Source organism: Pogona vitticeps, chromosome 11 (genome assembly GCF_051106095.1).
Source record: "Pogona vitticeps strain Pit_001003342236 chromosome 11, PviZW2.1, whole genome shotgun sequence".
NCBI classification, from domain to species: Eukaryota; Metazoa; Chordata; class Lepidosauria; order Squamata; family Agamidae; genus Pogona; species Pogona vitticeps.
Window position 1 is genome coordinate 13,899,010 of NC_135793.1, and position 15,984 is coordinate 13,914,993.

Sequence of the window (15,984 nt, forward strand, 5' to 3'; positions counted from 1 at the left end):
TTACAGGCACCAACAACCGATGCTGAAGAGACTGAAACTGACCAATTCTATGAAGACTTACAACCCCTTCTAGAACTGACACCAAAGGTCATTATAGGGGAGTGGAATGCTAAAGTAGGGAGTCAAGAGATAAAGAACAACAGGTAAGTTTGGCCTTGGAGTTCAAAACGAAGCAGGGCAAAGGCTAATTGAGTTTTGTCCAAGCTGGTCATCACAAACACTCTTTTCCAACAACACAAGAAGCGACTCTACACATGGACATCACCAGATGGGCAATACCGAAATCAGATTGATTATGTTCTCTGCAGCCAAAGATGGAGAACATCTATACAGTTAGCAAATACAAGACCTGGAACTGATTGTGGCTCTGATAATCAGTTTACTATAGCAAAACTCAAGGTTAAACTGAAGAAAGTGGGGAAAAACCACTGGGCTAGTCAGGTATAATCTAAACCAAATCCCTTATGAATATACACTGGAAGTGAAGAACAGATTTATGGAACTAGATTTGGTGGACAGAGTGCCTGAAGAACTATGGATGGAGACTAGCAACATTGTACAGGAGGCAGCAACAAAAACCATCCCAAAGAAAAGGCAATGAATGAAAGCAAAGTGGCTGTCCAACGAGGCCTTTCAAATAGCAGAGAAGAGAAGGGAAACAAAATGCAAGGGAGATAGGGAAAGTTACAGAAAATAGAATGCAGATTTCCAAAGAATAGCAAGGAGAGACAAGAGGGCCTTCTTAAATGAACAATGCAAAGAAATAGAGGAAAAGAATAGAAAGGGAAAAACCAGAGATCTGTTCAGGAAAATTGGAGATATTAAAGGAACCTTTTGTGCAAAGATGGACATGATAAAGGACAAAAATGGTAGGGACCTCACAGAAGCAGAAGCCATCAAAAAGTGGTGGCAATAATACACAGAGGAATTATACCAGAAAGATCTGTATGTCCCGGACAACCCAGAAAGTGTGGTTGATGACTTTGAGTCAGACATCCTGGAGAGTGAAGTCAAGTGGGCCTGAGAAAGCCTGGCTAACAACAAGGCCAGTGGAGGTGATGGAATTCCATTTGAACTATTTAAAATCTTAATAGATAATGCTGTTAAGGTGCTACACTCAATATTCCAGCAAGTTTGGAAAAGTCAGTAGTGGCCAGAGGATTGAAGAAGATCTGTCTACATCCCAATCCCAAAGAAGGGCCATGCCAAAGAATGTTCCAACTACCATACAATTGCACTCATTTCACACGCTAGGAAGGTTATGCTCAAAATCCTCCAAGGTAGGCTTCAGCAGTATGTGGACCGAGAACTCCCAGAAGTACAAGCTGGATTTTGAAGGGGCAGAGGAACTAGAGATCAAATTGCTAACATGTGCTGGATTATGGAGAAAGCCAGAGAGTTCCAGAAAAATATCTACTTCTGCTTCATTGACTACACGAAAGCCTTTGACTGTGTGGACCACAGCAAACTATGGCAGGTTCTTAAAGAAATTGGAGTGCCTGAACACCTGATCTACAGTATCTCCTAAGAAATCTATATGTGGGACAGGAAGCAATAGTTCAAACTGGACATAGAACAACTGATTGGTTCAAAATTGTATATTGTGAAGGGGTGTACAGTATATGTGCTGGAATCATGCATGTTATCTGTCTTCATATGTTCACTATGAATTTGCAAATATGTTATCAAGCACTGAAATCCTCCTTCCAAATCTTTAGATGTCTCATCAGTCACACATCACACTGCGATGTGATTGGCATCAACATCTGAAAGAGGCGTTATATGCCAGTAGAGATATCAATGCAGAACACTTTTTTTCTCTTTGCAAACAGTGTTTCCTGATATAATATATTTTTACATGTGTTTGTCACTAATGTATGAATTTTTCAACATTTTTCCTATTAAACAGATTTTGGTACCTTGCAACTGTCAAGTTACAACTTAACATTGAGAAGAGTGTGCTTAATGAAGTATAACTCTGTTTCAATTCTCAAATCAGTTTGGGAAATTCAAATTTGAAAAGTTTGCCTTTAAAGTGAACAGAGTAAGTCGTGCTTTATTCCTACTTACAGGCTAGTTGTTATGAGGATACAGAGGTGGGTGCTGGGTATATATACTATTCTGAGCTCTTGAAAAATGAGAGATCAAAAATGAATGAATGAATGAACAGAGAGAAAATGCTAATCTTTGATTTAAATGCTTTCTTTTCCGATCTTTGACAGTTGTTTGGCAGCATTCTGATTTCTCTAGGAATAAAAATATCTAGCACCAAGAACTCATTGATTGATGCTTGGTGAATAGCTCAATAGGTTTGAAAACCATGACCCTCAAAATACAATCAAATGGAAAACAACTCCATCCCTCCTCCAATCCTCTCTCTAAATTTCTCATTGTTAAGCTGTAACCAGCTTAGTGAAGGCTTCGCCTTCCATGGCTTGTTGAGCTGCATAAGAAATAATTCTGTCTCCATGATAGAAGATATTTCATCAAAAAAATTGATAGTTAAATGTAAGATGTACAAACATATGAGACTGGACACGGTGGCTTAGTTTGTCCAGCAGACTATGATGGGAAAAAGTCATAGTTTGAAATGAAAAACAGTTGGATCTCTTTCAAGACTGAAAATATTGATTCATCAGCATAGTTTTTTTGTGTGTGTTAAGTTTTGCAAACAAACACATGCTGTTTTCCCCACTAATTGAGTATTATTTTGTATGTGTGAATCACTTCAGTCTGATTTTTGCAATGTGCTACTTTGAAGAAGGAAGCTCATTCAATTTAGCTGCCTTAACATCTATGTCTTATTCAAAATGATGTCTAAAGCAACAGAACATTCTGCTTTTTGACACTGTTACTTTTGTTTAATCAGTTTCTGCAGTCGCAAGTGATCACCTTACTAACAGCTCACAATCAGGCTAAAATTAGCTCCTTTACAGCACAATCTCATTGAACTGTGTGTGCCCCTAGAATGATGTCCCATTGAGTTCAATGAGATTGACTCATTGGATTAAAGCTATATTTCCATTTATTTAAACTGAACAGAGGTAGCCTAGATTCATTGCAGCTGCTGAAATGAATTGAAATGTGCTTCATTTTTCCTGGATAGTGCAACTTGTAATAATTGGAATAAGTTTCTTTGTTATGCATGGACCTCTTCTAATGGTTTTGAGTAAGGATGAGTGAGAATTTTGTTCCATTTCATTTTTGATCAGAGTATATATACATTCAAAAATAGGAAAAAATAAACTTACATATCTGTGTTACTGCTAAGGATGGGTGGAAGTTCCATTTTAGTTTGTTTTTGATCAGAATTGACTATCATTCCACGTAGTTTCTGTATCTATCTCTGTGCTGATATCTTTTTTAAAAAGTTTTATTCATTTTCAATAAGGGTAAGGGTTGGGGTGGAGGTACAAGGGAAGAAGGAATGAGTAAGGATGGGGGAAGAGTAAAATTCCAGCGAGAGGAGAAGTATTCTTACATCCACTTACTTAGCTATGTTAAAAAGGGAAATCACATAAGTAAACAATCTAACAATTGTTCCAAACTATCTGTTATTACTACTCTCTCCATTCCTTTGGACCTTCTCATACTTCTTTTATCTATACAGTGGTGCCTCGCATAGCGATGTTAATTCGTTAAAAAAAACATCGCTATGTGAAACCATCGCTATGCGAAACACCATTTTCCATAGGAATGCATTGGAAACCGGTTAATCCGTTCCAGTTGGAACGGATTGCCGTTGTTACGCGAAAAACCCCATAGGAAACATCGCTAAGCGAAACAATGTTTCCTCCATTGGAATGTATTGAAGCTGACTCAATACATTTCAAGGGCTTTGCGAAGTCAATTTTTACCATTTTAAATGTGTCATACAAGGGGCAAAAATGGGTTTAAATGCTTGGAATAGTTTCTGCACCTTCTAAAACGGGTGCAAATGTAATTTGGCTTAGATGTGACTTTTCGTTAATTTAGGGTGATTTTTTTTCTCCCCAATAGGAAACAATGGAGCTGTCAAAATTTGGGCTCCATGGATTTCTATGGGGGAGGGAAAAATTCAACCAAAATTAACTAAGAGTCACAACCAAGCCAAGTTTAAGTCTGCACAGGTTTTACAACCTGCACTGACCACCCCAAGCATTTAGAACTTATAACAAATTAAAAAAAGACTCAGAACAAAGTCAAATCAGGATAACAAAGGGTTTATTAAGTGCACATTAAACATCATAAACTTTATAGCATAAGACAACTTTTTAGACTCAGAAATCGAGGTGATTGAACATCTTCATAACTCTTTCAGCAGAGAAACTCTTCTTGCAGTGAAGAAGCATAACATTTCACAACAAACTTTTTTGAAAGTGCATCAGTACAGAAACCCTTCTTGCAGTGAAGAAGCATAACATTTCACAACAAGCTTTTTTGAAAGTGCATCAGTACTGTACACTACAGAAACCCTTCTTGCAGTGAAGAAGCATAACATTTCACAACAAACTTTTTTGAAAGTGCATCAGTACACTACAGAAAACCTTCTTGCAGTGAAGAAGCAAAAAACTACAGTAAACATTTCAACTTTAACATCAACAATTGAGGTGGAATCATCTAAACCACCCTAACCACCCCAAATCAATGCGGCACTCTTTTAGGGGGTTGATGAGGGGGAGGAAGAAGAAATGCTCCATGTTGAAGCAAACTCAGCAGCACTGGTGGAAGGAGCAGGTTCCTCTTCCTGCATTGGTCTCTTTGTGAGGAACCTGTCCATTGTCAGCTGCCTTTGCTGCCTTTTCAGAATTCCTTGGAAAGGGGACACGATCCTTTCGTCATAGGAATTCGAGAAGTTCTGTGCCAGATTCGTGTCCTCGTGATACCGCTGTGCTATAGTCGGCACATAATTCCAGCTGGTCAAAAACTTCTTAAGGTCCCTGGTCGACAGCTCTGCATGCTCTTGCTCTTCTTCCTCGTGCTCCTCCCTCGCCTCCGCCTGAAGATCCACCAGCTCCTGTGTGGTCAGCTCCTGGTCATGACCCTCAACCAGCTCTGCAATGTCATCCTCAGTGACATCGAGGCCCATGTCCCTCCCTAAGTCCACAATGTCCTGCATCACTGTGGACTCAGGTGCAGGTGCTGAAGGACTAGGAGCCACACAGCCTGGCCAGAGCAGGCGCCACGCAGAGTTCAGGTTCCGCTGGGTGATACCGTCCCAGGCCCTGGCGATCATCTTCAGGCAGATGACGATGTCAAACTCATCACGCCAGAAGTCACGGAGGGTGAGGCTGGTGGTATCAGTCACCTCAAAACAGCGCCGGAACAGCTCCATGGTGTAGCGCTTCTTGAAGTTTGCGATCACCTGCTGATCCATGGGCTGGAGTAGCGGGGTGGTGTTTGGAGGGAGAAACATGATCCGGATGAAGGAGAACTCCTCCAACAAGTCATCCTCAAGGCCTGGAGGATGGGCAGGAGTGTTGTCCATTAGGAGCAGGGCCTTCAGAGGCAGGTCACGGTCCAACAGGTACCACTTCACAGCTGGGCCAAAAGTGTGATTGACCCAGTCCACAAAGAGTACCCGTGTCACCCAAGCCTTGGAGTTTGAACGCCACATCACCTTCAGCCGTGCTTTGTCTACCTTGTGCTTCTTAAAAGCACATGGATTTTCAGAGTGGTAGACAAGCAACGGCTGGATCTTCAGGTCCCCGCTGGCGTTGGCACAGAAGAGGAGGGTCAGCCGGTCCTTCATCGGCTTGTGGCCAGGCAGCTTGCTCTCCTCTTGGGTGAGGAAGGTCCTTTTGGGCATCCGCTTCCAGAACAGGCCGGTCTCATCACAGTTGAAAACCTGCTCTGGAAGGTAGCCCTCTGTGGTTACGACCTCAAGGAACTCCACAGCAAAGTCCTCTGCAGCAGTGGTGTCTGAGCTCGCTGCCTCTCCGTGTCTAACCACACTGTCGATGCCAGATCTTGCCTTGAATCGTTCAAACCAGCCTCTGCTGGCCTTGAACTCCTCAGGCTCAGCTTATGTTCCGGGCTGCTCTGCCATGAGGTCGGCGTACAAGGACCTGGCCTTTTCACAGATCACAGCCTCAGTGACCGTGTCCCCTCCACGCTGCTTCTCCTCCATCCAGATCGCCAGGAGCTTCTCCACCTCCTCCAGGACAGCTGGACGGTTCCTGCCAATCCTTGTGACACCCTTGGCGGCATCCATTGAAAGGATCTTGTCACGCTTGGCCACGATGGTGCTGATGGTCGATGCATTGCGCCCGTACTCCCGGACGAGGTCCGCAATGCGTCTCCCCCCATCGTATTTACGAATGATCTCCTTCTTCATTTCAAGCGTGACCTTCTCCCTGGTCGGCTTGCCAACCTGGGCAGAAGCAGTCTTCTTTGGACCCATGTCCAACGCTGTAGCTACGTTAAATGAAAAAAAAAACAGTCAGTGATGTACATCTGCCTCACCTTCCCACACCTGGCCAAAACTGCCCTGGACAGGCAAGTGGCAGTTTTGGCAAACACACATGCACCACAACCTGGGGGGGGGGAGAAATAAACCCTCACCTACCTCAGGATCAAACGGATCGTTTGAAAAAGCCTGGAAAGGCTACAGCACACCTGAAGGCAAGGCCTAAGCAAAGAAAAATTCAGAACAATTAGACTGACCCTTACAACACCCTCCACCACAAACAAAGGAGAAAAAACCCACAGGAAAAGAAACGTTACCTACCTCAAGATCAAACGGATCGTTTGGAAAAGCCTGGAAAGGCTACAGCACACCTGAAGGCAAGGCCTAAGCAAAGAAAAATTCAGAACAATTAAACTGACCCTTACAACACCCTCCACCACAAACAAAGGAGAAAAAACCCAAAGGAAAAGAAACGTTACCTACCTCAGGATCAAACAGCCACCAAAGGACTCACAACAACACAACACACCACACCACACCACACCTACAGGAAAAACATTCAAAATTGGAATAAGAAGCAGCAGTCCCAGTGTGGCTCCAGCACCCTTGGACCCCAGCACCCCCACCCCATGGGCAGCCAGGCACAGAGAAAAAAAGTTGTAAAATGGCTTTTCAGTTGAGGACCCCAATCCCAGGCTCAGGCAAGCATAACTCCACCAGAAACAGCAGTCCCAGTGTGGCTCCAGCACCCTTGGACCCCAGCACCCCCACCCCATGGGCAGCCAGGCACAGAGAAAAAAAGTTGTAAAATGGCTTTTCAGTTGAGGACCCCAATCCCAGGCTCAGGCAAGCATAACTCCACCAGAAACAGCAGTCCCAGCACAGAAACCCCCAGCAAAAAAAACCCTGCAATTCCCCCAATTAACCCCCCCATAACCAAAGCCAGAGCCAGCCAGACCCAACATCCCCACATGGCAGAAAGAAAACATTTAAAACAGAAAAATCCCACACAAATGCACAGAAACACCCAGCAAAATCCCTGCAATTCCCCCAATTAACCCCCCCATAACCAAAGCCAGAGCCAGCCAGACCCAACATCCCCACATGGCAGAAAGAAAACATTTAAAACACAAAAATCCCACACAAATGCACAGACCCAAAATCCCCCTTGCAAAAAACATCTAGCATTTCAGAAATGCAAGCTTACCTTCTCTTGCTCAAGCACAGGATGCACCCCCAAAACACAGTCCAAAGTGACAAATGCCAACCTTGGAAGTGCACATGGGAGAGTAAACCCAGGATGGGGTTTTATACCTTCCCCGCACAGGCACAATGCATCCTGGGTACTGGCAGTTAGGATTTGAGGAAAACAAGAAATTAGCATTGCAACACAGCCAGTTTTCCCGCTCTTTTTGCAAACATCACTAAGAAATTAGCATTGCAACACAGCCAGTTTTCCCGCTCTTTTTGCAAACATCACTAAGCGAAACAGGACCATTGACAGCATTCGCTATACGAAGCATGGCCCCAACCATCGCTATGCGAGTTTCCTCCATAGGAAACATCGCTATGCGAGGCACTATTTTCCCCGGAAAACCCCATCGCTATGCAAATTCATCGCTAAACGAGGCATTCGCTATGCGAGGCACCACTGTACTTTCCAGTCCATATTTCAGATCCAATTATAAAACCATTCCCATTATGAGTATTTTTAAAAGCCAACTGAAAACCTGGCTATTTAGGCAGGCCTTCCCTCCAAGCACCACTTGATCTACTTTTTCTTTTTTTTCCCCTTCCATCTTAAATAATTGTTTATTGCTGTAAACAGTTGTTAAATTTTAACTGTTTTATTCTACTTGTTGTAAGCCGCCCAGAGTAGTCATTGACTAGATGGGCGGGATATAAGTATAATAAACAAACAAATAAATAAATTTTCTGAGTACTTTTTGAGATGATCTTTCATTTAATGTTTGTGTTAGTAAATCCATCTCCGCCACTTCCAATATCTTTTCTATCAGTTCCTCCAGTGATGGTACCTCTTCTTTCTTCCAATATCTTCCATATAGTATCCTCGCTGCTGTATTTACATGTATTATCTAATATCTAATTTCTTTATTTACAATTTCAGTCATAACATTCAATAAAAACAATTCCAGTTTAAATGGTAACAATTCCAGTTTAAATGGTATCACATAAGATAAGATTTTTTGTAGCATTTCATGTATTGATCTCCAAAAACGTTTTCCTTCCCTACATGTCCACCAGATATCTTCATCTTGCATGCTCTTCAAAACTTTTTCTCGAAGTATCATTCTCATAAATTTAATATAAATTTCTCTAGGGAGTTTATTGTTCCTGATATATATATTGTGTTGATTCTTCTTAATGTATCTATATTTCTATGCACTTCTTCTGATGGTATCTCCACAACTGAGGCTAAAAACTAGTTATCAGTTGTACTGTATCTTCACCTTTTTCTTCTGGAACATTCTGGAATCTAAGAATAAGGTTAGCTCACTCAATTTGTTGTTTTAATACGTTGGCTTCATCTTGTTTTCTTCATTGTTGTTTTTCTTGCAGTTCTGCCTTGACATCATCTACTTTTTTTCTCTGTCTACATTGAACGTTCAGCTATTTTTAGCTTAGCTCCCTTTTGTTTTCTGTAATTTGATTTTTAATCCCCATCATTTGTATCCCTAAATCTTAGATTTGTTCAGATAGGTGCTCCATCCCTCCTTGTATCTGTTGTAACCCAGTAGATAGCATGTCTTCAATACTCTTTTGCCAATCTTTGAAGGTCTCTTGTCCCATAACCTTGTTCAGGTTTTGTTCCTGTGCCAAGGAGCCTCTAGCTGTTCTTCCGCCTTCTTTTGCTGCTCTGGTTCAGGTTCTCTTCTTTTTCTTCTTTCTTTTCCCAAGTGATATCTCTTTTATTGATTGTTGTCCTTTTAGAAGTGCTATCTGAGTCCAGCAGGTGGTGGTGCTGCCTTACCTTTGTTCCAACTCCATAGCTTAGACTGGGATTTTTATGTTTATAACAATGCCACAGTTCAGGAGTGAAAACAATTGGTGTTTGGAAGAACAGCCCATGCCTTAAGGCAAGTAACATTTACAGTTCAGTCTCTCTCCAGCCTTTGCAATTAGCAGTAGTTAATGAGGGGGCTTTGCCTCTTTTTATGCTGTTTTCTTTCTCTTAATGTCCTTCTCTGTCCTTCTTCCTCTCCACTCCAAATTGCTCCGGGATGTAATAAAGGGGATCACCTCCATTGCTGCATTAGCACTAACCAAAGTGCCTTCCCTCCAATACTACTTAGTTTCAAAGTTCTTGTCTCTAGTTGTCTAGTTCTAGATACATCCAGCTTTGTAATTCAATAGTTTATAATTTGCAGGAGTGAGTCTTATTATAGTTCAATCACAAAGTCATTTTCTCCCCCCCTCCTTTCACTTCCTCCTTTCCCTTTGTAGCATTCAGCCCTGCCCTCACCTGTCCATCACGGCTGAGCTGTAGAAAAGGAGCCAATGAGGGAACGGAAGGTGGTGCTAAAGGGGGAGTGGCTGGGTTATAAAAGGGGTGTGTATGATGTATGAAGAGAGTTCTGTGAGTCTGAGAGACAGTGTGCCAGAAAGTCAGTGAGAGTTAAAAGCTGTGTGTTAGTGAGTTCAGTGAGTGAGAGAAATTGATTATCAACTGGTGATTTACTTATATTTTACTGATCAAATAAACAAGTTTAAGTTTCAAAGTAACACTGGTCTCTCTGAGTAATTGATTATTGAATTTGAAATAGTGGTGGCAGCTACTTGAGAAGAGGAGTGAACACTCCTGGAGGCCTGAGACAATAGAGGCTCCAGCGTGGTCTCGTCACAATAAAATTGGTGTCCAGCGGCGGGATTCGAAGATCCAGTGAAGCCTTGAGTGGAAAGGTGCCCAGAGCAGGGGTCTTTAGTTAGGGAGGTCTGAGTGAACACATGGGTAACCTTCTAGGACTTGTCTCACAGGGAGCGAGTCTAGTAGAAGGGACCTCAGATTGGGGACTAAGACAGGGAGGCTCTGTGGTAACCATTTCTGTGGAGAGAGTTGCCCAAAGCCGAAATCTGTGGCAGTTTGGCTAGCTGGTCCTGAGTTTAGGGGAAAACTCTGAGGGGACGAAAGCGGAGCCAAGGGCAGATACGCTGAGGGGACTCAAGACAGCTAAACCTAGGACAGGGTAAAGCTGTGGGTTTGAGTGATTTTGTAGCCTGAGGCAGAGAGAAAAGTTCTGTCTGTGGCGAGAGGCCTAGCTGGGGGCCAGAGGCCTAGACACTGTAGCTAGATTACCAGCACTGGTGAAGCAGCAACTTTATAACATAGACACTCACTGACAGAAGGGAAAAAGTGGACTTTTAAAATCAAGGCTTTTAAAAGTGAATAATAAGCCTGAAAAGAGGAAAATGCCTTTGGCTAGAGGCAAGAAAACTGAGCAGGTGCCGTGTGAAACAGCAACTGGGTCAGATGAGGAAAATGGGGATTTTGAGGAAGATTTTACCTCAGATCAGGAGAGGGAAGGAAATCTGGGAGGAATTACCTCAGAGGGTAAAATGAAGACCTTGATGGGGAAAGATCTCCTAACATTTGAAAAGTTCCAAAAATGGAAGTTACAAATGGAACTGAGATTGGATGCAATGGTGATTTATGATGGGCAGGAGGCCAGTCAACTGTCCTTTGAGCAGAAAGAAAGGCAGTTAGAGTTGGAAAAGTGGAAAGAGAAACAGAGATCTGAGTATGGACAAATGGAGCTAGCTTTTAAGAAGATATCTGAAATAAGGGATGGGGCTGAGGCAAAAGTTTTACAGCCCAAAACTGAAGCGGAAAAGGTAATGATTTTGAAAGAAAGATAAAGCCCCAAACTGTTCAGGAACCAGGAGAAGGCACACATGTTATTTCTCACCTTCAAAATCTGAACTTTTCTGAAGTAAAAGTGGGAAGAAAAACTTGGGAGGACAGCAAAAAGGAGCCCAAGGTTTACTTCAGAAACCAGCAGGAAGGTGGCGACCATTTTGTAGGCAAGCCCTCAGAACAGAGCCAGCCCAAATACAAGCACTGGGAAGGGAAGGGAGATAAGACCCTTAGCCCAGAACAGAGAAACTTCAGATCTTGTTTTGGATGTGGGGAGAAAGACCATTTCGTTTCACAATGTGCTAAGGACAGAGAAGGGGGTCAAAAGGTTGATTTACCCAAGCCTAAGTCATTGCATTGTGTGCAGCAAGACAAAGTTACCTCAGAGAATGGTGAAACAATAACTCATAATACAAATGCAGCTAGGGCAGAGGGTCAGGAGAGACTGCTTTCACCTTGTTTAATTGGGAATGATCTCACTGAGCATGTCAAAAGGGTTTTAGTACAGACTTGCGCCCAGCAGGAAGAAATAGGCAAAGCTGAGGAAAAGGTTGAATTGCAAACAAAGCTGGTGAGAGGAGAAGATCCTATAGCTGAATCAGTACCAATTAAGAGTCCACTAGAAAGTACTTTTAAAATGGAACAAAAAGCAGATCCCAAGTTGGCTCATTGTTTTAAGAAAGCTGGCGAAGGTCAGTTAACCCCTGAGAGTCCTGGAAGGTTCTTCCCAGAAGAAGACCTTTTGGACAGTGAGGCCTGTGTGAATCCCAGTGGGGGAGGGGAGACTCACCTCAAGCAAATGATTGTTCCTCTCAAAGATCAAGTGGGTACAGAGGAGCAGGGACACACTGGTACCTTTGCAGCTAATACAGATTTGGCAAACACTGATCAGAGATTAGGACAAAACCTTTACTGCCTTGAGGTGGAGAAGCAGTTAAGAGAATTTGGCCAGAGGGGTGAAGGAGGTCAGAGGCCAGAGGAGGGCAGTGACAAAACTGATGCCAGGCCATGTCCTTTACCTGCCATTTCGAACTCAGTACAACGCAGTAGGTTGGATATAGGTAGATGGTTGCCCAGAGTTACCCTGAGGGGAAGCGAATTCAGTCTGAACATAACTGAGGGTGCATCATGTTCTCCCGAAGCAGTTCCCCTGAAAAATATTCAGGCTCAGAACATTGGAGATGCTCTGCTGAGGCAGTTGGGTAGCAGCAGGTTTACTGCTGAGTTGGTCAAGATTTTGGGAACTTATTCCCCTTACAAGAGGATGCAAGTAACCTCCCTAGTGAAAGAGGGAAATTATATCAATATGTTAGTGGGAAAGACAAACCAGACAGGGGACCAGGGGAAAATAAGCAAGCCCTTCTATAGGAAAGAAAACTTTGTCCTGCTAGCATTGGAAGGGGCAGACAAAGAAAGACTCAAGTTACCTTGTGAGGAAGGAAGGTGTGAACTCAAATACCCCTCAGTGGAGGACCAAGTCAATACCTCATTTTTCCCAGAAAACCAAAAAGGAGCTAAAGCTGTGCTTCAGAGGGTCAAGCATAATTTTTCCAACAAGCCTAAAGTAGCCAGGGGTGCAGTGCATAGGTTTGACACCGGGGATGCACGCCCACATCCGGTTACACTTGATAGAGGTCAGACCTGTCTAGCCAAAATTTGGGGCTGGAAAGCCAGGTTTGTCCAAAACAAGAGAAGGGAAAAGCCCAAGAGAAAACACGCATGGCCATATTGGGAAGGCAGAGGGGTGACCTATCGAAAGCTGACTAGGTTGAGATGTAGCCTAACCCCACCAGTGGTGCAAAGGGCCAAAGAATGGAAAGTTAGTTCGAGCTTGCTAGGCCCTGCTTAAAGGGTTTAACCAAGAGCATCATGTTGGCAGCTCCAGAGGTGAATCTCTGTAGAGCAGCCAGAGTGACATGGCAGAAGGAGAGATGGAAGACTGCACCGGCGGCAGACCACGTCCAGAGGGGGCTCGAGTGCCAGAGAGGCATCGCCATCATGGAGAGGTCCAGATTCGGGTCGGGGGTCGCACCGAACCAGGCAGATGACTGCAAGATCCTTCATCTGAGGTGGTTCCAGAGAGGAAAGCTGTAGGTTGGTGAGGGATCCCAGCTGTCTGCAAGTCGTGAGCATCGTGAAGGTGCAGAGGGAGGTGGACTTTGCCATGTCTCCAGCCGCACAGGAGAAGAGGACATTTCCTGTAACAGCACTATCACTCCTTCACGACTACAGTTTTGGACTTTCAGCAGTTTTGGACTCTTGGAGAGGCCTGTAACGAGGTGGTGAGAGAGAACTCTTATGCCATATAGCAGGGAATAAGAAAGATTAAATTGCAGACAAAAGAGACTCATAATGGTGTGGCAGATGACCTGGCAAGGTGTGCCAAAGACTGAATAAGAAATAAAAGGACTTTGGTAAAAATGGCAAAAGCTATGGAAGGTTAATTGTACCATATTAAATGTTATATGTTGTGCATTCTCTGAAAAATTGTATGTGAGTATTAAAAATGTTTAGTGATTTTATTGAATAAGCACCTGTGTAGATAACTAAATTAATGAGGAATGCATTTGAACTGATAACAGAATTACAAAGGTAATGTATAGCATGCATATAAGTTGTTTAATTATTACTTACGTTCAAACGTGATAAGTGTTGATTGCAATGTTGTGTAGTGATTGGTTAACTTCTGTATAGCTCCTCATTGTTTATGAGGGTAAAGCACTATAGCTTTTACCCCATGAAATAACTTGTTAAGGGGGGAGGTATGTAGCGTTCAGCCCTACCCTCACCTGTCTGTCATGGCTGAGTTGTAGAAAAGGAGCCAATGAGGGAACGGAAGGTGGTGCTAAAGGGAGAGTGGCTGGGTTATAAAAGGGGTGTGTATGATGTATGAAGAGAGTTCTGTGAGTCTGAGAGACAGTGTGCCAGAAAGTCGGTGAGAGTTAGAAGCTGTGTGTTAGTGAGTTCAGTTAGTGAGAGAAATTGATTATGAACTAGTGATTCTCATATTTTATTTTTGTAATCAATAAACCAAGTTTTATTTTTGAAAGAAACCCTTGTCCTTTTGATTTAAAGGAAAGGTTGGTGGCAGCAAGAGTGTGTAGTGGCGTGGTGGGCATTCTGAGAGGCCTGGAGTTGGCGGTGACTTTGGAGTGGCCCACCACGTTACACCCTTTATCCCTTGCTGACAAAGGTCCGCATAGTCAAAGCTATGTTTTTTCCAGTAGCAATATATGGAAGTGAGAGCTGGACCATAAAGAAGGCTGACCGCTGAAGAATTTATGCTTTTGAAATATGGTGCTGGATGAGGCTCTTGAAAGTACCTTGGACTGCAAGGAGAACAAACGTATCCATTCTGAAGGAAATCAACCCTGAATGCTCACTGGGTTGCCCCCAAACTTGCCAGATTAGAACACAATGGCCCAGAACAGCAACTTTCAAGGACAATATCCCAACCAAATTCATCACACGTATATGACTAAATGAGATAGATGCTGCCATCCACAAATGCTCCCAGGAACAACATTCCAGCACCTGTTCCAATCCAAAAATCAAGAGAATGAAACAGAGCCCCGAACAGTGGGAACAATATTCTCATACCCATCCTGGGCAGAAAACCCAGGGGAAGAAAAAGTGTGAATTTCATAGTACTGTTCTATTTGGAAGTCCCTGTTCTGGGATGTTTTCCTACATCAATTTTCTGCCCAGAATGGGTACTGGAATGTTGTTCCTTGAGGTGTTTTAGAGCTGGTTGCAATAGTCCACTCTAGCTGGGGAAGATGGGTTAGTTTGGTTGAACTGACTCAGAACTTGCTGTTACAGGTTACATTTTTTTTTTTTACAAAATCAGTTTGCTGCCCAGAACAGGTATTTGAATATTGTTCCTGGGGGTGTTTTTTGGCTGGTTGCATAAATCCCCTCCAGGCAGATGGGATGGGTGAATTTGGGTAGGCTGTCCAACTCTGAATTTGTTGTTTCGGGCTTTTTCTTTCCCACAAAGATGATATTCTACAATGAATGGGTACTGGAATGTTGTTCCCAGGAGTGCTTTGTAGCTAGTTGTATCTTCTACTTGGATACAATGGGTGAATTTTGTTGGACAGTGCTATTCAAAAGTTGCTGTTCTGGGTTGGGTTTTTTGTTTTGTTTTGTTTTTGTGGCATTATCAATTTTTTGCCCTGAATAAGTACTAGAATGTTGTTCTTGGGGTTTTTTTTGGGACTTGCTACATCTATTTCATCTACCTGCATATGTATTGTGAATTCAGTTGGGATATCCTACTAAGAAGTCCCCCTTAATGGATTGCTGCCTTGTCGTGGTGAAGGGGCTTGAGTAACTCAGAGAAGTTATGGGCTATGCTGTGCAGGGACACCCAAGACAGACAGATCATAGTGGAGAGTTCTGACTAAACTATGGACTAGTTTAGTCCATAGTTTATGGACTATGGAGTGGATTATACCTTTTCCCCAGACGGCTGCTGGGTGGTCATTCCTCCCCCATAGACATTTCCAAGGTGGTGTGTAAAATGTGGAGCTCAGCCCCAGCTCCAGCTCATCACCTGCCCAGTCACAACAGATATGGAGCTGTGCAGCAGGGAGCAGATTTGACTTGAGCTGAAACAGAGTGAACTACTAATCCCTACCAGAAATTAATGGGATGCACTTAATTGAGTGTGGAATATCCCCTGTCTACAACCACTGAATGTCAATCCTTCTCTTACCTG

At 43.2% G+C, this 15,984-nt stretch overlaps 2 protein-coding genes across 6 annotated transcripts in view; one reads left to right on the plus strand and one right to left on the minus strand.

Moving 5' to 3' along the window:
• LOC140702313 (uncharacterized) overlaps window positions 1-15,984 on the plus strand; it is a 470,248-nt gene that overhangs the window by 222,085 nt on the left and 232,179 nt on the right. The gene's annotated exons all lie outside the window — the stretch shown is intronic.
• LOC140701395 (putative CENPB DNA-binding domain-containing protein 1) lies at window positions 5,702-7,400 on the minus strand. Of its 3 annotated transcripts, none has more exons than XM_078380641.1 (3): window positions 6,872-7,400; window positions 6,710-6,772; window positions 5,702-6,396 (listed from the first exon to the last, which is right to left on the minus strand). In XM_078380641.1, exon 3 carries the CDS (start codon window positions 6,380-6,382, stop codon window positions 6,005-6,007), a length of 378 nt encoding a protein of 125 aa, XP_078236767.1. In that variant the 5' UTR covers window positions 6,383-6,396; window positions 6,710-6,772; window positions 6,872-7,400; the 3' UTR covers window positions 5,702-6,004. The 3 variants fall into 3 exon arrangements, with proteins under 3 accessions (XP_078236767.1, XP_078236765.1, XP_078236766.1); XM_078380639.1 differs by having other exon boundaries at window positions 6,548-6,772; XM_078380640.1 differs by having other exon boundaries at window positions 6,548-7,400.

What these genes read in the sequence shown, in the direction of transcription:
- LOC140701395 (XM_078380641.1), bottom strand. Translation starts at nt 6,382, where the DNA reads ATGGGTCCAAAGAAGACTGCTTCTGCCCAGGTTGGCAAGCCGACCAGG.